Source organism: Ranitomeya variabilis, chromosome 4 (genome assembly GCF_051348905.1).
Source record: "Ranitomeya variabilis isolate aRanVar5 chromosome 4, aRanVar5.hap1, whole genome shotgun sequence".
Lineage (NCBI taxonomy): Eukaryota > Metazoa > Chordata > Amphibia > Anura > Dendrobatidae > Ranitomeya > Ranitomeya variabilis.
Window position 1 is genome coordinate 368688477 of NC_135235.1, and position 25471 is coordinate 368713947.

Genomic DNA, 25471 nt, shown 5'->3' on the forward strand with positions numbered 1-25471 from the left:
TACCAGATCAATCTCTGGCTACTATTCTGTCCAAGTCAAAAGCGGGACACATCAGTGAAGAGAGTAGATCTCCATTCCAATGTTCACTGCTGTCTTGCTCTGCAACATCTATAGCTAGACATCTGGCTTGGAGGCTAAAAGTCTGATCCATGTAAAGCCTTAACATGACCATATGTGCAGTATAACATTTTTCTTTCTGTGATATTTTTCCATCAAACATTTAAGCACAGATATGTTTAATTGCAACTTTATCTTACAAATTTCATGAAGGCTCACATAAGTGTTAAATGCATTTTGACTATGTGCCTGCTAGTGTCTGTATTCAGAGAACATGCTGACATGATTTTTTAAATTTCTTCATTCGGATGTTTTCTTGTTTTGTTTCTAAAGTGTAAAGGGTTATTAAGGTGCATACAAGCTTACTTTTTCTATTTTAGGACCATAGAGGAACTGTAAAGAAGATTTGTACATTCCTTGAGAAAGAGCTGGAAGAAGACACCATTGACTTAATTGTGGAGCATTCCAGCTTCAGCAGCATGAAAAACAACAACATGGCCAACAACAGTCAAGCGCCAAACTTTATCATTGACAGAAAAAAGAACAATTTTATGAGAAAAGGTAAAAAGCAAACAACTAACAGTGTATGGGTATGTGCACATGTCAGGATTTCTTGCAGAAATTTCCTGAAGAAAACCGGAAATTTTCTGCAAGAAATCCGCATTTTTTTTTTGCGTGTTTTTCCCGTTTTTTTCGTGTTTTTTTAGCATTTTGCAAGCATAATTAGCTTGCAGAATGCTAACGTTTTCCAAGCGATCTGTAGCATCGCTTGGAAAACTGACTGACAGGTTGGTCACACTTGTCAAACATACTGTTTGACAAGTGTGACCAACTTTTTACTATAGATGCTGCTTATGCAGCATCAATAGTAAAAAGATATCATGTTAAAAATAATTAAAAAAATGGTTATACTCACCCCCTGCAGACGCCGATCTCCTCAGCGGCGTCCGTTCCTATAGATGGTGTGGTTCAGGACCTTCAATGACGTCACGGTCATGTGAGCGGTCACATGAGCGGTCACGCGACCAATCACAAGACAGCAACGTCATCGCAGGTCCTGAACCACACCATCTATAGGAACAGAAGCGGCAGCATGCAGCGCTGAGAGGCGGGAACACTCCGGGGGCCATCGAAGGTGAGTATATGAATATTTTTTATTTTAATTCTTTTTTTTTGACCAATTATATGGTGCCCAGTCCGTGGAGGAGAGTCTCCTCTCCTCAACCCTGGGTACCAACCGCACATGATCTGCTTACTTCCCGCATGGTGTGCACAGCCACATGCGGAAAGTAAGCAGATCAATGCATTCCTAGGTGTGCGGAATCCCCACAATTCCTCAAATTTAATGAACATGTTGCTTTTTTTTCCGCGATGCGATTTTTTCGCGGAAAAAAATGCAGCATGTGCACAAAAAATGCGGAATACACTGAAAATAATGGGTGGCATATGTAAGTGTTTTTTTCGCATTTTTATCATGTTTTTATAGCGAAAAACGCAAAAAAACCCCGCGAAAAATACTGAACGTGTGCACATGGCCTATCACATTGCCATTAAAGGGAACCAGTCAAGTTGTCTGTGCCCTCATAACCATCAGCAGTTGTGAATAGATATCTAAATTTCCTGCCTAACAGTGATTGTATTACATTACACACATAAACAGATCTTTGACTTGGTAATGGGACATCAGTGTCACCAGACTAGCCAGCCCACTTAGCATGTTATCAGATCCCCTGTGGGCGTGATAACATAACTTAGGGTACCGTCACACAGTGAAATTTTCATCGCTACGACGGCACGATCCGTGACGTTGCAGCGTCGTATGATTATCGCTCCAGCGTCGTAGACTGAGGTCACACTTTGCAATCACGGCGCTGGAGCGATGCCGAAGTCCCCGGGTAACCAGGGTAAACATCGGGTTACTAAGCGCAGGGCCGCGCTTAGTAACCCGATGTTTACCCTGGTTACCAGCGTAAATGTAAAAAAACCAAACAGTACATACTTACATTCCGGTGTCTGTCCCCCGGCGTTCTGCTTCTCTCCACTGTGTAAGCACCATAGCCGGAAAGCAGAGCGGTGACGTTACCGCTGTGCTCGCTTTCCGGCCGGCAGGCGCTCACAGTGCAGAGAAGCTGAGACGCCGGAGGACAGACACCGGAATGTGAGTATGTACTGTTTGTTTTTTTTACGTTTACGCTGGTAACCAGGGTAAACATCGGGTTACTAAGCGCGGTCCTGCGCTTAGTTACCCGATGTTTACCCTGTTTACAAGCGAACACATCGCTGGATCGGTGTCACACACAACGATCCAGCGATGTCAGCGGGTGAACAAGCGACGAAAGAAAGTTCCAAACGATCTGCTACGACGTACGATTCTCAGCAGGGTCCCTGATCGCTGCTGCGTGTCAGACACTGCGATATCGTAACGATATCGCTAGAACGTCACGAATCGTACCGTCGTAGCGATGGAAATGGCACTGTGTGACGGTACCCTTAGAAGCGCCGACATCATTGCCAGTGCTACACAAACCTTGTGCATGCACACAGCTTCTTTCCCTCACTACATTGAGCCTCTGAAGCAGGGTTTACGTGCCCCAGCTTCAGAGAGGCGCATTGCGTATGATCAGAAGTACAGAAGACTTCCAATCATACGTAGTGCGCCTCTCCAATTTGCACATACGTACACCTGTCTTCAGAGGCTCAGTGTAGTGAAGGAAAGATGCCAGACGCATGCGCAAAGTTTGTTTAATTCTGGAAATGATGTCGACGCTGGTAAGTCATGTTATCACACATACAGGGGCTTTATGCTAAGTTGGCCAACTAGTCTGACGACACTAACGTCTCATTGACGAGTCAAAGGTCTCATTTAAATATCATAAACGGACTTTGGAAATATTTTTTCTAAAGATCTGTTTATGTGTTTAATGTAATAAATAGAGATGAGCGAACCCAAACAGTAAAGTTCAGCGTCCGTACCAAACACGTACTGTTCCCGCACGGACACTGAACACAGACTTCAGGAGGAAGTCTGTGTTACTGTTCGGGTTCGGCTGCTCGAACACTGGGTGTTTGTCTCGCTGTCATGTGAGATGATTTCACCGCCGGTCAGAACACCGCAAATCCCACGCTCTGAAAAGACAGTGTGAACGCTCAGCTGTGATTGGAGGTATAAAGTTTACCTCCAGTCACTGGTGTCAGCTGATGAGACTATTGCTCCTATCATCTGACGCCTGCTGACACTAGTAACAGTGAGAGCAGGAGGGGCTGATGGGAGTATTTATTAGCCGGCTCTTGCGCTGTAAAATACTGTATTTTCTGGCGTATAAGACTACTTTTTAACCCCTGAAAATCTTCTTAAAAGTCGGGGGTCGTCTTATACGCCGGGTGCCGTCTTGTACGCCGAGTGCAGACACCAATGTGTATATGGTGGGTGGGGGAGAGTGGTCCCGATGACGAAGAGGGGGCGTCTCACAGGAAAGTGTGAGTGGAGTATCCCCCATTACCTCATTGTAGCTGCAGCATGGGGTCTCTGTGCTGGGGAGAGGCGGCAGCTGCTGCTCCTCTTTTGCCGCATGGGTGCTGTGCTGTGGGGCGGTGGCCGCCGCCGCTCCCCAGCACCCCACACTGCAGCTACAATGAGGTAATGGGGGATACTCCACTCACACTTTCCTGTGAGATGCCCCCTCTTTGTCATCAGGACCACTCCCCCCCAAAAGGCACATTAGTCACCGGCCCTATAAGACGACATACGGCATATAAGAAGACCCCCGACTTTTAAGAAGATTTTATATTTTAACTGGAAAAGTTGGGGGGTCGTCTTATACGCCCAGTCGTCTTATATGCCGGAAAATACGGTAATTAAAAAAAAACATGGCATGGATTCCCCTGTATTTTTGATAATCAGCCAGGCAAAACTCACATCTGAGAGCTGAAACCCTCAGCTGACAGCATCATTAAGGCTGATTATCAAGAATAGAGGGGTCCCCACGCCATATTTTTTAATTATTTAAATAAATAATTTAAAAAACGGTTTGGGGTCCCCCCATTTTTGACAACCAGCCTTGCTAAAGCAGACAGTTGGATGCTGGTATTCTCAGGCTGGTAAGGGCCATGGATATTGTCCCCCCCAGCCTAAAAATATCAGCCGCCCATTAGATTTATTTAAATGTGGTTCGGGTTCAGGTCCAGGTACTGTTCTTTTACCCGAACCCAAACTTTTTTAAACTGTTTGTCCGAACCCACCAGACCCGAACATCTAGGTGTCCACCAATCTCTAGTAATAAAGGGACTGTTAGGTAGGAAATTTAGATATGTAGTCACAACTATTGCTGGTTCTGGGGGCACGTGTGACCTGACTAGTTCCATTGAAAGGGTTTTCCACTTTTCCATTCTGCTAATATGTTCTTTTATTATTATTATACATTTTTTATAGCGCCATTTATTCCATGGCGCTTTACATGTGAAAAAGGGGGCAAATGTAGACAAATACAATAAACATGAGCAAAAAACAAGGCACTAACAGGTACAGAAGGAGGGTTACAGTTCAATAACTTTTATTGCTGTCATAGTAATCAAATATCATGTAATTGTGGTAACTAGTGTTGATCGAGTAGTGAAATGCTTGAGTGCTCACTATTCGATCAAACACAATGATGCTCGATCAAGTATCGAGCAGTGCCAAGCACGCTCGCCCATCACTACTGCTAACAAGGACCACTGTGGATCAAAATCCAGTGTCTGGTAGTTTATAATATTAGCAAGCATACATGTAGAATTACATCCTACAGGTAAAAATCTCTTATAATATGAATTCCATGTACATGGAAAATCTCAGTTTGTGCAAATCAAAAAGAGAAAGAAAAGATCAAAGCAGAAAAAAGAAGAAAGACACAGGACAAGAAAAGAAGATGATAAAATTGCGTAAGTAGGTTCCTTACAAAGGGGTTACTTCCCTTGTCATCATCTAGGATGAGAAGGCCAGTGTAGACCTGAATTCCAACCAAGGATGCCAAATGTTAAACAGAACCTGTCATGTCTTCAAAAGCTATAAACTTGCAGGGTTAATCTGCAGGTCAATAGCATTACAATGCTGCCCGGCTGCCTTACTAAAAGCGCAAGTGATGGAAGAAATGTAACTTATTTGCCCTTTTTTGGAGCCACTGACTTTCAGTTGTAGATGTGTACCTGGAGTAGCTACAGTCACTACAGTCACTGCTCACATACTGTGCTCAATGCATCGCGTCTGTGCAAAGTAAACTGTCAATCGCAGTGCTGTAGTCGCTTACAGGCACCACACACATTGCTGTGAGGTTTGACTGTAGCCACTCATGTACGCCTCTATGACTGACAGCCAATGGCTTTTCTCTAAGTAACTGCGCAAAGAAAGTCAGCAGGATAATATTATAATTCTATTAACCTATAGCTTAACCTTCTAGTTGCAACTTAATAGCATTTAATGATAAGATAGGCTTACTTTAAATAAATATTTTGCGGTATTGCCACTATTAGAGATGGGAAAACCCGAACACTCAAGTTCAGCGTCCGCACCGAACACAGTCTTTACCTGGAAGTCCCTGTTACTGTTCAGGTTGGGCCCCCTGTTCATGTCAGCACGACAAACACTGCTTCCCTGTTTGACTGGCGGTACAATTTTACCGGCGATCAGAGGTAGTGTTTGTTGCGCTGTCATGCACATGACAGCACGACAAACACCCGGTGTTCAGGGGGCCGAACCTGAACAGTAACATGGACTTTCTTGTAAAGTCCGTGTTCGGTGTTCATGAGCCCGCAGCTGTGATCGAAGGTAAAAAGTTTACCTCGGGTCACTGGGGTTGGCTGATAATACTACTGCTCCCATCAGCCTATGCCTGCTGCCATTAATAACAGCTAGGGCGGGCGACGTCTGATGGGAGCATTCATCAGCCTGTGCTGTAAGTAAATAAGTAAAAAAAACCCTGGCGTGGGTTCCCCCTTATTTTTGATAACCAGCCGGCCAAAACTTCCAGCTGGGGGCTGTATCCCTCCGCTGTCAGCGTTTGCAAGGCTGGTTATCAAAAATAGAGGTTTCCCACTTCGATTTTTTTAAATTATTTAAAAATGTCATTGGATCCCCCCATTTTTTTTAACAACCTGCCAAGCTAAAGCAGACAGCTTGGGGGCTGTTATTCTCAAGCTGCTAAGGGGCCATGGATATTACATCCCAAGTCTATTAAATGCATCAATTCTGGCACTTTGCCTGACTCTTCCCTCTTGCTCTGTAGCGGTGGCAAGTTGGGTTCATATATGTGACATATATTGATGTCACCTGTGTATTGTCAGGTGACATCAAGTACGCGGATTACTAATGGAGAGGAGTCTATAAGATACCTATCCACTACTAATCCTATAGTTGTATTGTAAATAAAGACACCTCCAGAATAAAGTCTTTTATTTGAAATAAAACAAAACACACTTTAATTTTTTTTATTTAAAAATAAAAAAACAGTTAAGCTAGGGTCACATTGCTTTATGTGACCGCGCTTAACGGACTACGTTACACCGCGGCATAGCGCGGTGTAACGTAGTCCGTTAACGCCGCCATTGCCTGTAATGGCAAACGCATCGCTAGCGCACGCCCACATTGGGTGTGCGCTAGCGATGTGCCGTCATTTGAGTGACGGCCCGCGAATGCTGCTTGCAGTGTTCGCGGTCCGTTCCTCGCTAGCGCAGATCAGGGATCTGCGCTAGCGGGATCGGCTAACGCGATCCCTTTTGGGACATTCTGTTAGTGCAGTCCGTAGCGCTATGCGCTAAACGGACTGCCCTAACGCAATGTGACCCTAGCCTTATACTCACCTAACACCCATTACATTGACGCCATTGTCTCCTGTAAGAAAACAAAAATAAAAAACAGCAATATCCCTCTCCTGTCCGTCGTTCTGTCCCACACCATAATCCATGTCTGGGGATAAATCACTTTCAACCTGGATGCCAAGATGCGACCGTCCAGGCTGAGAACCAGTGATAAATAAGTGGCTGAGAGCGCAGCGTCAGTGACTGGCACTGACGTCATTGATGTTGCTGTCGGTCACTGAGGCTGCATTCCCAGCCGGGCAAATGAACTGCAGTGACCTCAGTGAGATCACCACTAGCACCGTGAGAAAGTCTCACGGTGTTAGGCTGACCTCAGAGAGTTCCCCAATTTCTCACAGTGAACTACGGTGAACTCTCTGAGCTCAGCGATGCACCTTGAGACTTTCTCATGGTGCTAGCGGGGATTTCATTGAGGTCACTGCAGTTTAGCCTTGCTGAAAATGCAGCCTTAGTACCTGGCAGTAACCTCAATGAAGTCACCTACGCCTGCTCTCACTGTTATTAGCGGCGGCAGGCATCGGCTGATGGGAGCAGTCCCATCAGCCGACGCTAGTGACCAGCGGTAATCTTTTTACCTCTGATCGCAGCTTCTGGCTCACATTGTCATTTGACAGCATGGGAACCGCGAGTGTCTGACCTGCAGTAATGATTTTATTGATGCTCAGACGCGGTGTTTGACATGCTGTCATGCACTTGACAGCAGTGCAAACACTGGATGTTTGGGCCCTCCATTCAAGTGAATGGGGTTCGGGTCTGGGTACTGTTCTGGTACCCGAACCCAAACTTTTTGTTCCTGTTCGGCCAAACCTGCCAAACCCGAACATCTAGGGGTCCACCCATCTTTAATCATCACCCCTTCCTGTGTGTTATTGCAATTAATGCCTCAACCCACAATAGCCTGGTAGGAGATAATGAAGATTTCCATAGTCTAGAAATAACTTGTCTTTTTCCAAGTGTGCATATCTCAGTAGTCCTCTTTAATAAACCCCTTCACGCCACTGCAATTTTCCATGTTTTCCTTTTCATTTTTTAATCCCCTTCTTCCAAGAGCCATAAGTATTTTATTTTTTCATCCCCATAGCCGTATGAGGGCTTGTTTTTGTAGGAAGAGTTGTAATTTTGAATGACCTCATTTATTTTATTATGTGATGCACTGGGAAGTGGGGAAAATTCCAAGTGCATTGAAATTGCAAAAAAGTGCAATTTCACAATTTTTTTAAAATGTATTTATCGTGTTCACTATACGGTGAAACTGACCTGACAATATGATTCTCCTAGTCAGTACAAATATGCACATACCAAATATACGAAGTTTTTTATTTAAGTGATAAAAAAAATCAGAATTTTGTTTGAAAAATGTTTTGCTTTTGCCACTATTTTCCAAGACCCTTAACCTCTCATTTTTCGAGATATGGGGCAGTGTGGGGGCTTTTTTTTTGCCATGAGTTGGTGTTTTTTATTGATACCATTGTAAATAAAATGTTTTCTCTCATTACATTTTATTGCAATGTTGCAGAGGCCAAAAAAAATAATTTTGGAATTGTTTTGTTTCTTATTACTCCATTTACCAATCCGATTATCTTATTTTTCGGACTATAAGACTCACTGGACCATAAGACGCACCTAGATTTTAGAGGAGGAAATTAGGGAAAAAAATTGAAACACAAAATGTAGTCAATTCTTTACTTAATATCCCCTATCCTGGTACATATGGTCTCCTCATCCCCATCCTGATAAACATGGCCCCCTCATCTCTATCCTGGTATGCATGGCACCCCTCATCCTTACCCTGGTATGCATGGCCCCCTCATCCAGCATCTTGTTCTGATGCCAGCAGCTGCTTTATGCTTGTTAGCAGCGCATGGCAAGGGACATCGTGCGCTGCTTGAAAGCCGATGGGCAGCTGCCGGAATACCCACTGCTCTGCATGCCTCGATGTGTAGAGAGCAGTGAGTATTCATTGCTCTTTAATAGCGAGCACAGTGTCAGCTGGAGCCTTCCTGCAGCTGCTGGCGGTCACGTGTACTGCTACTTAAGAGAAATGAATATTCACCGCATTCCAATCCCATGTCCATGGAATGTGGTGGAATTCCCTTTAGTAGCGGCACACGAGACCGTTGGCAGCTGCAGGAAGGCTCTAGCTGACACTGTGTTCGCTATTAAAGAGCAATGAATACTCATTGCTCTCTACGCACCCTGTCCCGGCGTGCAGAGCAGTGAGTATTGCGGCAGCTGCCCTTCAGGTTGTTTTATCTTTGCTTCAATTTTGCACACATTTTATTGAACGTGGGTTTGAGGCAAACTTTCATACCTTCAGCACACATGTGAGGCTGAGCAAAAGAGCCTCAGTGGGGCCTCTTTAACACATGCACGGCAGAAAAATATAGGTATAGTACAATGCCAAAGATTTCACTTACTTCTTACATTACATAAGTGATATCTATTGTAAATTCTGCAATAGCTCAGAAACTGTACAGTGTAGTCCTCCATACACGATTATGGGCGCCACATAGTGCTTCCATACAGAATAATAAGCCCCATATATTGCTCCATACAGTATTATAGGAACCACATAGTGCTCCATAAAAAAATAATGAGCCCCATATATTGCTCCATATGGTATTATGGGCACCACATAGTGCTCCATACAGAATAATGAGCCCCATATACTGCTCCATACAGTATTATAGGCACCATGTAGTGCTCCATACATAATAATGAGCCCCATATATTGCTTCTTACAGTATTATGTGCACCACATAGTGCTCCATACAGAATAATGAGCCCCATATATTCCTCCATACAGTATTATGGGCACCACATAGTGTTCCATACAGAATAATGAGCCCCATATATTGCTCCATATGGTATTATGGGCACCACATAGTGCTCCATACAAAATAATGAGCCCCATATATTGCTCCATACAGAATTATGAGCCCCATATATTGCTCCATACAGTATATAATAGGCCCCACATATTGTTCCATACAGTTTAATGAGCAACATATATTGCTCCATACAGTATAATGGGCCACATATAATGCTCCATACAGTATAAGGAGCCCCATATATTATTCCATACATAATTGGCCCCCTTGTAATGTTCTATACAGTATATGATGGTCCCCATATAATGTTCCATACAGTATAGGATGGGCCCCATACAATATAATGATCCCCATATATTGCTCCATACAGTATATGATGGGCCCCATATATTGCTCCATACAAAATGAGTCCCACATAATGCTCTATGCAGAATAGGCCTCATATAATGCTCAGTATATACTGGGCCCTATATATGATGCTCAATATATAATGGACCCCATATGCTGCTCTATATATAATGGGCCCCATATGATGGTACAGTATGTTATGGGCCCCATATAATGTTCCATGTATAATGAGCCCCATATATGATGCTCCAGTGTATGATGGGACCATATAATGCTCCATATATAATGGGCCCCATATATGATGCTCCAGTGTATGATTGGCCCATATATTGCTCCATATATAATGGACCCCATATATGATGCTCCAGTGTATGATTGGCCCATATAATGCTCCATATATAATGGGCCTCATATATGATGCTCTAGTGTATGATGGTCTCCATATATTGCTCTAAACATTAAAAATAGAGAAATCCTCACCTCTCCTCACTGGCCGCTGCTGTGCTCCAGACTCCTCAGCATTGGTGTCTTCCGACTCTCTGCACTGACTGTTCAGGCAGAGGGCGCACAGACATGATGTCATTGCGCCCTCTGACCTGAACGTCACAGTAAGAGGACGCGGAAGATGCCGCAGCAGTGGAGTGGGGAGAGGATAGTATCGCAAGTGCCGGGGCCCTGAGCCAGCTGAGGGGCCCACTCGCAGGTGCCAGCCCAGGCACTGGGCCCCCATAGTGCTCCGGTGTCCCCAACAGCAAGTGGGCCCCCTCACCTGCTCAGGGCCCTGGCACTTGCCAGGGTGTGCCAGTTGCTGATGCCAGCCCTGGGCTGAGGGGAGCATTCTATGTAATTTTACAGGGATGCTGTACCTTTGTGAAAGGATTTTAAAGTTGGGTTCCTGTATTCTATAGGAGACTGATCATTTGTGTTTGACTGACATTTTTCGTGAGTGTCCAGCCCAGTCCTTTCTCCCATTCAGAACAAAAACAGGTTTGGAATTCCCTTAAAACCAGTAACCCTAGTATATCCTAGAACAAAGAAATCAAATGTGCTATTTCCTCTAAGGCACACATGTGAAACTTTGACCCAAGGGCCAAATCTGTGGGGTCCACCCGGCATCACAGCTTCAACTGTATAGGCATCCTGGATGTCAATGCAGTTGAAAAGAGAGATGAAAGACGGAGCATCAGCCTCCATCATCATTCTCCCTCTGCATCTGATGCCTCAGCGCAGCAGGTGCGATGACATCATTGCAACCCGCCAGCTGTGCGGCGCAGTGCAAAGGATCACAAGATGCCCCGTAGAGACTTAAGCAGTGGGGGGGAACAGGGAGAGGTGAGTATTTATTATTTTATGTGGGGCCCATTGTACTGTATGAGTATTATGTGGGGCCATTAATCTTTATGGAGCAATATGTGGGGCCATTATACTGTATGTGTAAATCATGTACCGAGGGTGTTGCTCAAGATACAGTGGAGTCAGAGACGAGAAAATAACTAATTTCCACACAGTCCACTGTCAGTAACTATCTTACTTAGGAATGAGGATATTTCTGTCATGCAGCTGCAATGCAGGTCTGTGTGAGCTCCACCAGATGGCAATAGAGTGGAGCAAGGACTGCACACTCTCAGGGCAGGCCACAATGCAGCAGCAGGGCTACCACCAGGTGGCAGCAGAATTGTAAAACTTGCCAATTCAGCAACAAGCAGTGATACTAAGTACCAGAGGTGTCAGAAAACGCGTGGTCAGAAGCAAGCCGACAGGTCAGAACCAGACGGGAGCGCGGTACCAGGGGGAGAAGCGAAAGGGGTAGTCAGAAACAAGCCAGGAGGTCAGAAAATTGAAGCAAACTAAACAATACCTAAAGAGAGGATGGAAACGCAGGTCAGGGACAAAGTCTGGTCATACACACAACAGCGGGCACGCATACAGAGATGCAAGATTACTTACAGAGTAACCTAGGTCAGCTGCCCAGGCCGAAGAACCGGAAACTACCACTGGCACCAGACCTCAGTCATGGCAACTAAATAGTCGCCCTCACCCCAGAGAGAGGCAGATACAATTAACCCCTGTCTGACCAGGACGGAATAAAGACCAAACCTCGTCCTGGATCATGACAATTTCTACTCAGTTGTGTTAAACGTAAACAAAAAATCACATCACACAAACATTTTGCCAGAAGGCTTTAATCATTGTGCTGGGCAGCTCGGCACCCAGGAAAACTGTTACTGCTATTTTCTCTATGTGAATTCACCTGTTGGTGTGCCTATCTGCACCGGCCAGTCGGCCACCATTACTTTATTATACCCTGAGAGCAAACTGGTTTAATTGAGTGCAAACCATGGGCTCACCTGCGGTCTAACACAGTAGTTCACAATCTTAAGAATATGTATATATACAGTATCTCTATTTCTATTTCTCAACCAAGTGTTCCCCTCCCGTCCCTGTATAAACTCAAGAAACTAGAGGAAAAGTCCATCCTCAATTATATGGAGAATATTACAAAATCAATTAAATAAATATACACATCAGAAAATGTGCCGTGAACAAAGTCTATTGGAGCTGAATCGCTGCTCCAGAGAGACTCCTCTTTCAGAGAACAGATAGAGAAACAAGTTTTTACTGGATTTCACTGCATGCTATGTCAGCACTAGGGTTGAGCGAAATGGATCGTTCATTTTCATAAGTCGCCGACTCTTGGCAAAGTCGGCGTCTCATGAAACCCGACCCGATCCCTGTGTGGGGTCGGCCATGCGGTACGCGACTTTCGCGCCAAAGTCACGTTTCAATGATGCTAAAAGCGCCATTTCTCAGCCAATGAAGGTGGACGCAGAGTGTGGGCAGCGTGATGACATAGATCTCAGTCCCCATCATCTTAGAGAAGGGCATTGCAGTGATTGGCTTGCTTTCTGCCACGTCACAGGGGCTATAAAGGGGCGTTCCCGCCGACCGCCATCTTACTGCTGCTGATCAGAGCGTAAGGAGAGGTGCCGCTTCGTCAGAAGCAGGGATAGTGTTTTGCAGGGTACATTCACCCCCAAACCACTTGTGCTGTAGCGATTTCCACTGTCCAACACCACCTTTTGTTTGCAGGGACAGTGGAAGGCTCCCTGATAGCTGCGTTGCTGTGTGTGTACGCCGCTGTGCAAACCAACTGCTTTTTTCAAAGCACAAATCCTGTTGTTCATTCCTTTCTGCACAGCTATCTTGTTTGTTTGTCCACACTTTTGTGTGCAGCAGTCCTTTTTATAGCTGCCTGCCATACTTTTCTCAGATTACTGCAGGGAGATAAAGATTGGCAAGTCTGCCTGTGTGCCATTGCTGTGTGTGGCATCTGTCTCTCATTGTGTGCCACCGAAAACCAGTGTGTAATACTGGGCCATTTTTTTTTTTATGTAAATTCTCCCTGTAAAAAAATAAATAAATAGTGGGAGATAAAGATTGGCAAGTCTGCCTCTGTGCCATTGCTGTGTGTGGCATCTGTCTCTCATTGTGTGCCACAGAAAACCAGTGTGTAATACTGGGCCATTTTTTTTTTTGTAAATTCTCCCTGTAAAAAAATAAATAAATAAATAGTGGGAGATAAAGATTGGCAAGTCTGCCTCTGTGCCAGTGCTGTGGGTGGCATCTGTATCTCATTGTGTGCCACCGAAAACCAGTGTATAATACTGGGCCATTTTTTTTTTTTTTGTAAACTCTCCCTGTAAAAAAATAAAAAAATAGTGGGAGATAAAGATTGGCAAGTCTGCCTCTGTGCCATTGCTGTGTGTGGCATCTGTCTCTCATTGTGTGCCACCGAAACCCAGTGTTTAATACTGGGCCATTTTTTTTTTTGTAAATTCTCCCTGTAAAAAAATAAATAAATAGTGGGAAATAAAGATTGGCAAGTCTGCCTCTGTGCCAGTGCTGTGTGTGGCATCTGTCTCTCATTGTGTGCCACAGAAAACCAGTGTGTAATACTGGGCCATTTTTTTTTTTTTTTGTAAATTCTCCCTGTAAAAAAATAAATAAATAGTGGGAGATAAAGATTGGCAAGTCTGCCTCTGTGCCATTGCTGTGTGTGGCATCTGTCTCTCATTGTGTGCCACAGAAAACCAGTGTGTAATACTGGGCCATTTTTTTGTTTTTTTGTAAATTCTCCCTGTAAAAAAATAAATAAATAGTGGGAGATAAAGATTGGCAAGTCTGCCTCTGTGCCAGTGCTGTGTGTGTCATCTGTCTCTCATTGTGTGCCACTGAAAACCAGTGTGTAATACTGGGCCATTTTTTTTTTTTTGTAAATTCTCCCTGAAAAAAAAAAATAAATAGTGGGAGATAAAGATTGGCAAGTCTGCCTCTGTGCCATTGCTGTGTGTGGCATCTGTCTCTCATTGTGTGCCACCGAAAACCAGTGTGTAATACTGGGCCATTTTTTTGTTTTTTTTCTAAATTCTCCCTGTAAAAAAATAAATAAATAGTGGGAGATAAAGTTTGGAAGTCTGCCTCTGTGCCAGTGCTGTGTGTGGCATCTGTCTCGCATTGTGTGCCACCGACAACCAGTGTAATACTGGGCCATTTTTTTTTTTTTGTAAATTCTCACTGAAAAAAAAAAAAAATAAATAGTGGGAGATAAAGATTGGCAAGTCTGCCTCTGTGCCATTGCTGTGTGTGTCATCTGTCTCTCATTGTGTGCCACAGAAAACCAGTGTGTAATACTGGGCCATTTTTTTGGGGGGGTAAATTCACCCTGTAAAAAAATAAATAAATAGTGGGAGATAAAGATTGGCAAGTCTGCCTCTGTGCCATTGCTGTGTGTGGCATCTGTCTCTCATTGTGTGCCACAGAAAACCAGTGTGTAATACTGGGCCATTTTTTTTTTTTTTGTAAATTCTCCCTGTAAAAAAATAATTTAATAGTGGGAGATAAAGATTGGCATTTCTGCTTGAGTGCCGGTCCTGTGTGTGCCATCTGTCTCAAATTATTGGGGCACAGAAAACCTAGTGTGTAACATTGGGCCTGGTTTTCCTTTCAGTGTCAGCCACCTATAAAGGTGTATATAAATCCTACAGAAGTTTGAGTTCACCTTATAAGTTGTTTTACAGTAACAAATACCGTTACTTTGGTTACGTTTTGCAAACAATGAGGAAGTCTGGTGGAAGAGGTCGTGGCCGTGGGCGGTCATTGTCAGCTGGTAATGATGGTATTGGTGGTGGAGCATCAGGTGGTCATGGTAAAAGCAGTACAGCACCTAAGTCTCGAGTTGTTGAGCCAGGTTCGTCGTCTGGCTACACAAGGCCTCGCTCCCTTTTCTGGGAGTAGGAAAACCGCTTTTAAAGCTGGAGCAGCAAGAACAATTTTTGGCTTTCCTTGCTGACTCAGCCTCTAGCTCTTTTGCCTCCTCTTGTGAAAGTGCAAAATGTAAAAGCAGCGCGTCGTTAGTGGATGTTCACGGTCAGGGACAAGTCGCTTCCTTGTCTTCTTCACCCAGAACAAGAGAGAAGGATGCGTCAGGAGACACAACGGGTTACTCCATGGAGCTCTTTACACATACCGTTCCTCGGTTAGACAGTGAAACAGTTAACAGGCCATGCCCATTAGAAGTTGAATCGGACATGGAGTGCAATGATGCACAGCCACAGCCAGATTACTATGCTGTTCCTTTGACTCAGACCAGAACATTGCCCTCGCAGTGTACTGAGCCAGAATCAAACCCAGCTGAGACTATGGTGCCCCGTCACGAACGCTCTACCACCGGCTTACACGGTGACACAGACGAAGTTGCACACGAGATAGAAGAGGAGGTCATAGATGACCCAGTTGTTGACCCCGATTGGCAGCCATTGGGGGAACAGGGTGCAGGCGGCAGTAGTTCTGAAGTGGAGGAGGAGGAGGAGCCGCAGCAGGCATCAACATCACAACAGGTTCCATCTGCCAGGCCCGTATCTGGCCAAAAACGCGTTAAAGAAGCTCAGTCTGCAATGCCTGAAAAGGTATCCGATAGTAGAAAGAGTGCAGTCTGGCATTTTTTTAAACAACATCCAAATGATCAGCGCAAAGTCATCTGTCAAAAATGTTCAACTACCTTAAGCAGAGGTCAGAATCTTAAAAGTCTAAATACAAGTTGCATGCATAGACATTTATCCACCATGCATTTGCAAGCCTGGACTAACTACCAAACGTGCCTAAAGGTTGCAGCACCTTCGGCCAATGAAGCTAGTCAGCAACGCTACATCACTTCCCTCACTGCAAGCCCATCATTTCCCGCAACACCTGCAGTATCTGTGCAGCTTTTGTCTCCAGGCCAAAGCAGTCAGGGAATCACCAGGTTAGTAGTAGGAAACACTGCATGTAGGGCACCGGCAAGAATACCATCTCCAACCCTCTCTCAGTCTGCCATGTCCACCGGCACCACCGCTAGTTCCACGATCTCCAGCTCTCCAGTCCAGCTCACGCTACATGAGACTCTTGTTAGGAAAAAGAAGTACTCATCCTCGCATCCGCGTACACAGGGTTTGAACGCCCACATTGCTAGACTAATCTCATTAGAGATGATGCCCTACCGGTTAGTTGAAAGCGAAGCTTTCAAAGTGCTGATGGACTACGCTGTACCACGCTATGAGCTACGCAGTCGACACTTCTTTTCTAGAAAAGCCATCCCAGCCCTCCAACAGCATGTTAAAGACCGCATCATCCATGCACTCAGGCAGTCTGTGACTACAAAGGTGCACCTGACAACAGATGCATGGACCAGTAGGCATGGCCAGGGACGTTCCGTGTCCATCACGGCACACTGGGTGAATGTGGTGGATGCAGGGTCCACAGGGGCCAGCAATATTGGGACAGTTCTGCCTAGCCCACGGTCAAGGAAAGAGTTGGCTGTAGGCGTTCGCCCCCCCTCCTCCTCTTCCTCGTCCTCCTGCAGAAGCGAGAGCTCGTCCACAGACCGCAGTCGCACATCCACTCCATCCGCAGCTGCCACTGTTGCACACCAGGTGTGCCATTATGAGACAGCTAGTGGAAAGCGTCAGCAGGCTGTATTGGCAATGAAGTGTTTGGGCGACAACAGACACACCGCGGAAGTTCTGTCCGAGTTCTTGCAGAAAGAAACTCAGTCATGGCTGGGCACTGTACATCTTGAGGCAGGCAAGGTAGTGAGTGATAACGGAAGGAATTTCATGGCTGCCATAGCCCTTTCCCAACTGAAACACATTCCTTGCCTGGCTCACACCTTAAACCTGGTGGTGCAGTGCTTCCTGAAAAGTTATCCGGGGTTACCCGACCTGCTCTTCAAAGTGCGCAGACTTTGCTCGCATATCCGCCGTTCGCCCGTACACTCCAGCCGTATGCAGAACTATCAGCAGTCTTTGAACCTTCCCCAGCATCGCCTAATCATCGACGTTGCAACAAGGTGGAACTCCACACTGCACATGCTTCAGAGACTGTGCGAACAGAGGCGTGCTGTTATGTATTTGTGGGAGGATACACGGGCAGGCAGTTGGATGGCAGACATGGAGTTGTCAGGTGTGCAGTGGTCGAAGCTACAAGACCTGTGTCAAGTCCTTCAGTGTTTTGAGGAATGCACACGGCTGGTTAGTGCAGACAACGCCATAATAAGCATGAGCATCCCCCTAATGCGTCTGCTGATGCAAAGTTTGACGCACATAAAGGAGCAGGCGTCTGCAGCCGAGGAAGAGGAAAGCCTTGATGACAGTCAGCCATTGTCTGGTCAGGGCCATGTAGAGGACGCGGTAGCGGGCGAAGAGGATGAGGAGGACGAGGAGGATGATGGGGATGAGTACTTTTTTAATGAGGAAGCTTCTCCTGGGCCAACAGAAATTAGTGGGGTTGCAAGGCCGGGTTCTGGTTTTTTAAGGGAGACAAGTGACATAGATTTGCCTGTAACTGCCCCTCAAACCAGCACAACCGCAGATTTGACAACTGGAACTTTGGCCCACATGGCGTATTATGCCTTACGTATCCTCAAAAGGGACCCATGCATTATTAAAATGATGAGCGATGATGATTACTGGTTGGCCTGCATCCTTGACCCTCGCTATAAAGGCAAATTACAAAATATTATGCCACATGAGAACCTCGAACAAATATTAGCAACCAAACAAGCTACTCTTGTAGACCGTTTGATTCAGGCATTCCCAGCACACAGCACCGGTGATGGTTCTCACACGAGCTGCAGGGGGCTACAGCGCAGAGGTGTTAGAGGTGCACAAATCAGAAGTGGCGTTGGACAGAGGGGTTTTCTGACCAGGTTGTGGAGTGATTTCGCAATGACCGCAGACAGGACAGGTACTGCAGCATCTATTCAAAGTGACAGGAGACAACATTTGTCCAGTATGGTTACTAACTATTTTTCATCCCTTATCGATGTTCTTCCTCAACCGTCATTCCCATTTGATTACTGGGCATCCAAATTAGACACCTGGCCTGAATTGGCAGAATATGCATTGCAGGAGCTTGCTTGCCCAGCAGCTAGTGTGCTATCAGAAAGAGTATTCAGTGCTGCTGGTTCAATATTAACCGAAAAAAGGACTCGTCTGGCTACCCAAAATGTGGATGATCTAACCTTCATTAAAATGAACCACTCCTGGATTTCAAATTATTTTGCCCCACCTTTCCCGACTGACACCTAGCTTTCCTATAAAATGGTCTTGCTTGTGGACTGGTCTTACTGAGTGGTCCAATCTCTTAATTTGCAGCAGCTGTTTGTCCAGCATACGACATGTTTACACCTCCCTCAATGGGAAAACTCCCCCCACGGGGCCGTGGTCTCGCCACTTGGCGCAAGCACCCGTTAGAGTGCCGTTTGTCTGAAAAGGTGGGTGTGCCCGCTTTTGGTCGACGGCATTGCCACTGGGTCCCTCATAGTACAATAAAGTGTCTCTGGCGGTGGTGGCGCGCACCTAACGTCAGACACACCGTTGTAACATGAGGGGCCCTGGGACGGTACCGCCGGCCACAAGAGAGTTAACCCCCCCCAGCTCAAAATTTTCTCTCACAGCTCCACCAATGTTTAGTCTATACGCTGACATCATTCAATGCCTGGCACTGACAATACCAATTTGTTGACATCTAAGATGCTAGTTAAAGTAGTCTGGGTCAGTGTCCTATATTGACACCAGTAAATACTTACTGCCAAATTGCTATGTCAGAAACTCAGCAGATGAGCCCACCCCTGTACCTAAGTATGCCACACTTTTTTTTTTGTTGTTGTTGTTTTGCGAGACATTAACATCTATTTATTTTTTGTGAGTACTAACTGTGTCAGACACTCCTTGCAATCGTCCTCCGCTGACCACACCAATGCTGCCTGTGTACCCCTGCGAGATAACTCTAAGTGCCTTGAGCCTATTTTTATTTATTTTAGGCCTAGTAAGCCTGTCTGCGGTCCCTCCTTGCAATCCTCCTCCACTGACCACAACAATGCTGCCTGTGTACCCATGTAACCTATTTAAAACTGCATAGAGCCTATTTTTATTTATTTTAGGCCTAGTAAGCCTGTCTGCGGTCCCTCCTTGCAATCCTCCTCCACTGACCACAACAATGCTGCCTGTGTAACCATGTAACCTATTTAAAACTGCATAGAGCCTATTTTGATTTATTTTATGCCTAGTAAGCCTGTCTGCGGTCCCTCCTTGCAATCCTCCTCCACTGACCACAACAATGCTGCCTGTGTACCCATGTAACCTATTTAAAACTGCATAGAGCCTATTTTTATTTATTTTAGGCCTAGTAAGCCTGTCTGCGGTCCCTCCTTGCAATTCTCCTCCACTGACCACAACAATGCTGCCTGTGTACCCCTGCGAGATAACTCTAAGTGCCTTGAGCCTATTTTTATTTATTTTAGGCCTAGTAAGCATGTCTGCGGTCCCTCCTTGCAATCCTCCTCCACTGACCACAACAATGCTACCTGTGTACCCATGTAACCTATTTAAAACTGCATAGAGCCTATTTTTATTTATTTTAGGCCTAGTAAGCCTGTCTGCGGTCCCTCCTTGCAATCCTCCTCCACTGACCACAACAATGCTACCTGTGTACCCCTGTGAGATAACTCTAAGTGCCTTGAGCCTATTTGTATTTATTTTAGGCCTAGTAAGCCTGTCTGCGGTCCCTCCTTGCAATCCTCCTCCACTGACCACAACAATGCTGACTGTGTACCCATGTAACCTATTTAAAACTGCATAGAGCCTATTTTGATTTATGTTAGGCCTAGTAAGCCTGTCTGCGGTCCCTCCTTGCAATCCTACTCCACTGACCATAACAATGCTGCCTGTGTACCCATGTAACCTATTTAAAACTGCATAGAGCCTATTTTTATTTATTTTAGGCCTAGTAAGCCTGTCTGCGGTCCCTCCATGCAATCCTCCTCCACTGACTACAACAACAATGCTGCCCGTGTACCCCTGGAACCTATTTAAAAGTTCATAGAGCCTATTTATATATTTTATTTAATATTATTAAAGCCATGATGGACTACGCTGTACCACGCTACAAGCTAACCAGTCGACACTTCTTTTGCGAGAAAAGCCATCCCAACCCTCCACCAGCATGTAAAAGACCGCATTGTCCATGCACTCTGGCAATCTGTGAGTACAAAGGTGCACCTGACAACAGACGCATGGACCTGTAGGCATGGCCACGGAAGGTTACGTGTCCATTACGGCGCAATGGGTTAATGTGGTGGATGCATGGTCCACAGGGGACAGCCTACTAAGTCGGTCTGCAGTCCCTAATTCAAATTGTCCTCCACTGTATAAATCTGAGCTTCAACCTTCTGGCTCTCATTAAGTGCTTTTTTTAAAAAAATTGGTGGTTACAGCCTACTAACGGTGTCTGCCGCTCCTGGGTGTTGTCCTCCTCCTGAGTGTTCTCCTCCTCCTTGGTGTTCGCCTCCAAATTGCCTTGTCTGACCTTCAACCTTCTGGCTCTCATTAAGTGCTTTTTTTAAAAAAATTGGTGGTTACGGCCTACTAACGATGTCTGCCGCACCCTGGTGTTGTCCTCCACTGTATAAATCTGAGCTTCAACCTTCTGGCTCTCATTAAGTGCTTTCTTTAAATAGATTGGTGGTTACGGCCTACTAACGGTGTCTGCTGCTCCCTGGTGTTGTCCTCCACTGTATAAATCTGAGCTTCAACCTTCTGGCTCTCATTAAGTGCTTTTTTAAAAAAAAATGGTGGTTACGGCCTACTAACGATGTCTGCCGCACCCTGGTGTTGTCCTCCACTGTATAAATCTGAGCTTCAACCTTCTGGCTCTCATTAAGTGCTTTCTTTAAATAGATTGGTGGTTAGGGCCTACTAACGGTGTCTGCCGCTCCTGGGTGTTGTCCTCCTCCTGAGTGTTCTCCTCCTCCCTGGTGTTCGCCTCCAGGTTGCCTTGTCTGAGCTTCAACCTTCTGGCTCTCATTAAGTGCTTTTTTAAAAAAAATTGGTGGTTACGGCCTACTAACGGTGTCTGCCGCTCCCTGGTGTTGTCCTCCACTGCATAAATCTGAGCTTCAACCTTCTGGCTCTCATTAAGTGCTTTTTTAAAAAAAATTGGTGGTTAGGGCCTACTAACGGTGTCTGACGCTCCTGGGTGTTGTCCTCCTCCTGAGTGTTCTCCTCCTCCTTGGTGTTCGCCTCCAGGTTGCCTTGTCTGAGCTTCAACCTTCTGGCTCTCATTAAGTGCTTTTTAAAAAAAAATTGGTGGTTACGGCCTACTAACGGTGTCTGCCGCTCCCTGGTGTTGTCCTCCACTGTATAAATCTGAGCTTCAACCTTCTGGCTCTCATTAAGTGCTTTTTTTAAAAAAAATAGGTGGTTACGGCCTACTAACGGTGTCTGCCTCTCCCTGGTGTTGTCCTCCACTGTATAAATCTGAGCTTCAACCTTCTGGCTCTCATTAAGTGCTTTGTTAAAAAAAAATGGTGGTTACGGCCTACTAACGATGTCTGCTGCACCCTGGTGTTGTCCTCCACTGTATAAATCTGAGCTTCAACCTTCTGGCTCTCATTAAGTGCTTTCTTTAAATAGATTGGTGGTTACGGCCTACTAACGGTGTCTGCTGCTCCCTGGTGTTGTCCTCCACTGTATAAATCTGAGCTTCAACCTTCTGGCTCTCATTAAGTGCTTTGTTAAAAAAAAATGGTGGTTACGGCCTACTAACGATGTCTGCCGCACCCTGGTGTTGTCCTCCACTGTATAAATCTGAGCTTCAACCTTCTGGCTCTCATTAAGTGCTTTCTTTAAATAGATTGGTGGTTAGGGCCTACTAACGGTGTCTGCCGCTCCTGGGTGTTGTCCTCCTCCTGAGTGTTCTCCTCCTCCCTGGTGTTCGCCTCCAGGTTGCCTTGTCTGAGCTTCAACCTTCTGGCTCTCATTAAGTGCTTTTTTAAAAAAAATTGGTGGTTACGGCCTACTAACGGTGTCTGCCGCTCCCTGGTGTTGTCCTCCACTGCATAAATCTGAGCTTCAACCTTCTGGCTCTTATTAAGTGCTTTTTTAAAAAAAATTGGTGGTTAGGGCCTACTAACGGTGTCTGACGCTCCTGGGTGTTGTCCTCCTCCTGAGTGTTCTCCTCCTCCTTGGTGTTCGCCTCCAGGTTGCCTTGTCTGAGCTTCAACCTTCTGGCTCTCATTAAGTGCTTTTTAAAAAAAAATTGGTGGTTACGGCCTACTAACGGTGTCTGCCGCTCCCTGGTGTTGTCCTCCACTGTATAAATCTGAGCTTCAACCTTCTGGCTCTCATTAAGTGCTTTTTTTAAAAAAAATTGGTGGTTACGGCCTACCAACGGTGTCTGCCGCTCCCTGGTGTTGCCCTCCACTGTATAAATCTGAGCTTCAACCTTCTGGCTCTCATTAAGTGCTTTTTTTAAAAAAAATTGGTGGTTACGGCCTACTAACGGTGTCTGCTGCTCCCTGGTGTTGTCCTCCACTGTATAAATCTGAGCTTCAACCTTCTGGCTCTCATTAAGTGCTTTTTTAAAAAAAAATAGGTGGTTACGGCCTACTAACGGTGTCTGCCGCTCCTGTGTGTTGTCCTCCTCCTGAGTGTTCTCCTCCTCCTTGGTGTTCGCCTCCAGGTTGCCTTGTCTGAGCTTCAACCTTCTGGCTCTCATTAAGTGCTTTTTTAAAAAAAATTGGTGGTTACGGCCTACTAACGGTGTCTGCTGCTCCCTGGTGTTGTCCTCCACTGTATAAATCTGAGCTTCAACCTTCTGGCTCTCATTAAGTGCTTTCTTTAAATAAATTGGTGGTTAGGGCCTACTAACGGTGTCTGCCGCTCCTGGGTGTTGTCCTCCTCCTGAGTGTTCTCCTCCTCCTTGGTGTTCGCCTCCAGGTTGCATTGTCTGAGCTTCAACCTTCTGGCTCTCATTAAGTGCTTTTTTTAAAAAAATTGGTGGTTACGGCCTACTAACGGTGTCTGCCGCTCCCTGGTGTTGTCCTCCACTGTATAAATCTGAGCTTCAACCTTCTGGCTCTCATTAAGTGCTTTTTTTAAATAAATTGGTGGTTAGAGCCTACTAACGGTGTCTGCCGCTCAAAGGTCTTCTCCTCCACTGAACAAAGCAGTGCCGCCTGTTTACTCCTGTTACCAATTTTGAACTTTATTTTGCCCACTTTATTATTTGGGCCTACTAACTGTGTCTGCCTCTCATGACAGTTGTCCTCCACTGAACTAAGCAATGCTGCCTGGTTAGTTCTGTTACCAATTTTGAATTGCATTTTTCCCACTTTATTATTTGGCCCTATATCAGTGTTTCCTCCTCATCCTGCCCATTGCCCAGCCGGTGCTACATGAGTCTTGTGGTACTTTGACCCAGACCACTACATTCCCCTTGCACGCTACACAGCCACAATCTGACCCTGCTGAAAGTCAGGTTCCCCTTCCCGCATACTATACCACCTTACACAGGGACAAAGAGGAAGGTGCAGATGAAAGTGCAGGTTTCTTTAACAGGTAGGGGGCATACTCGTTGGCGACGTCACAGGCTCAGGGCCCCTCAGAGTATGCAAAAGTGTTGCTGCCGGTGGGAGGCGCCCCCGCCGTGCAAACACACCGCTGTACTTTGAGGGGCCCGGTGCCAGTGCCAATGCGAACGAGTGGGACCCCCCTGCTTGCTCAGGATCACAGCACTTGCAACGTTGAAATACTTACCTCTCCCTGCTCCACTGCCGTGACGTAGTCCACGTTTCCTGGGCCCACTAAAACCTTGAACCAGCCCTACCCCCCACAACTTTTGCCAAATGACCCCCAATTTCCAATGCCCAACTATTATTATAAAGTTAATTAAGATTGACAAGCTTCAGAAACAAGAATGGATGTTTTTGGCATTAAAATGGGCACTGTAGGTGTTTTCCTGGCCTCCACTCACTGCCGACTATGCTTCCCCATTGACTTGCATTGGGTTTCGTGTTTCGGTCGATCCCCGACTTTTCGCGATAATCGGCCGAGTGCACTCGACTCGACTTTGGACAAAGTCGGGTTTCACAAAACCCGACTCGATCTTAAAAATATGAAAGTCACTCAACCCTAGTCAGCACATAAATGTTGCACAGAGTTCTTAGTTATTATATAGCAAGGAAACGCAGGGACAAATCTAGCATTTCTGGCCATGGATTCCGTTAGGAAAAACGTGGTCCATAGAGTCAATTGTTGTGAATTTACCTTTTGGCTCCCTCTAGTGGCTACTAGTGATTTTACTCTAGGTATGTCTTTCATTCCTTGTATGCTCACCTGGGTCGTTAGGTCAGGGGCGTTGCTATATAAGCTCCCTGGACCTTCAGTTCTATGCCTGGCAACGTTGATATCAGAGCTAATCTGTAGTGCTCTTGTCTTCTGATCCTGGTTCCTGCGTGATTAAGCTAAGTCTGCTTTTTTGCTTTTTGCTTTTTGTTTTTGTTTGCATTTTTGTCCAGCTTGTATATAATCTGTATCCTGACCTTGCTGGAAGCTCTAGGGTGGCTGGTGTTCTCCCCCCGGCCGTTAGACGGTTCGGGGGTTCTTGAATCTCCAGTGTGGATTTTTGATAGGGTTTTTGTTGACCATATAAGTTATCTTACTACATTCTGCTATTAGTAAGTGGGCCTCTCTTTGCTAAACCTAGTTCATCTCTGTGTTTGTCATTTCCTCTTACCTCATCGTTATTATTTGTGGGGGGCTTCTATCCTACCTTTGGGGTCTTTTCTCTGGAGGCAAGAGAGGTCTTTGTTTTCCTCTTCTAGGGGTAGTTAGCTCTCCGGCTGGCATCTAGACAGCTAGACATCTAGCGACCAACGTAGGCATGTTCCCCGGCTACTTCTAGTGTTGGCGTTAGGAGTAGATATATGGTCAACCCAGTTACCACTGCCCTATGAGCCCTATTTTTGTACTTCGCAGACTTGCTGATATCTCTGAGACCCTCGCCATTGG

General features: G+C 45.7%; 1 protein-coding gene across 1 annotated transcript in view; it reads left to right on the forward strand.

Annotated features, from left to right (window-relative positions):
- LOC143764781 (sulfotransferase 2B1-like) overlaps positions 1-25471 on the forward strand; it is a 203345-nt gene that overhangs the window by 145507 nt on the left and 32367 nt on the right. Inside the window, exon 6 of the mRNA XM_077250734.1 lies at positions 438-618. Within this exon, the coding sequence (XP_077106849.1) occupies positions 438-618 (181 nt within the window). The remainder of the gene's footprint in view (positions 1-437; positions 619-25471) is intronic.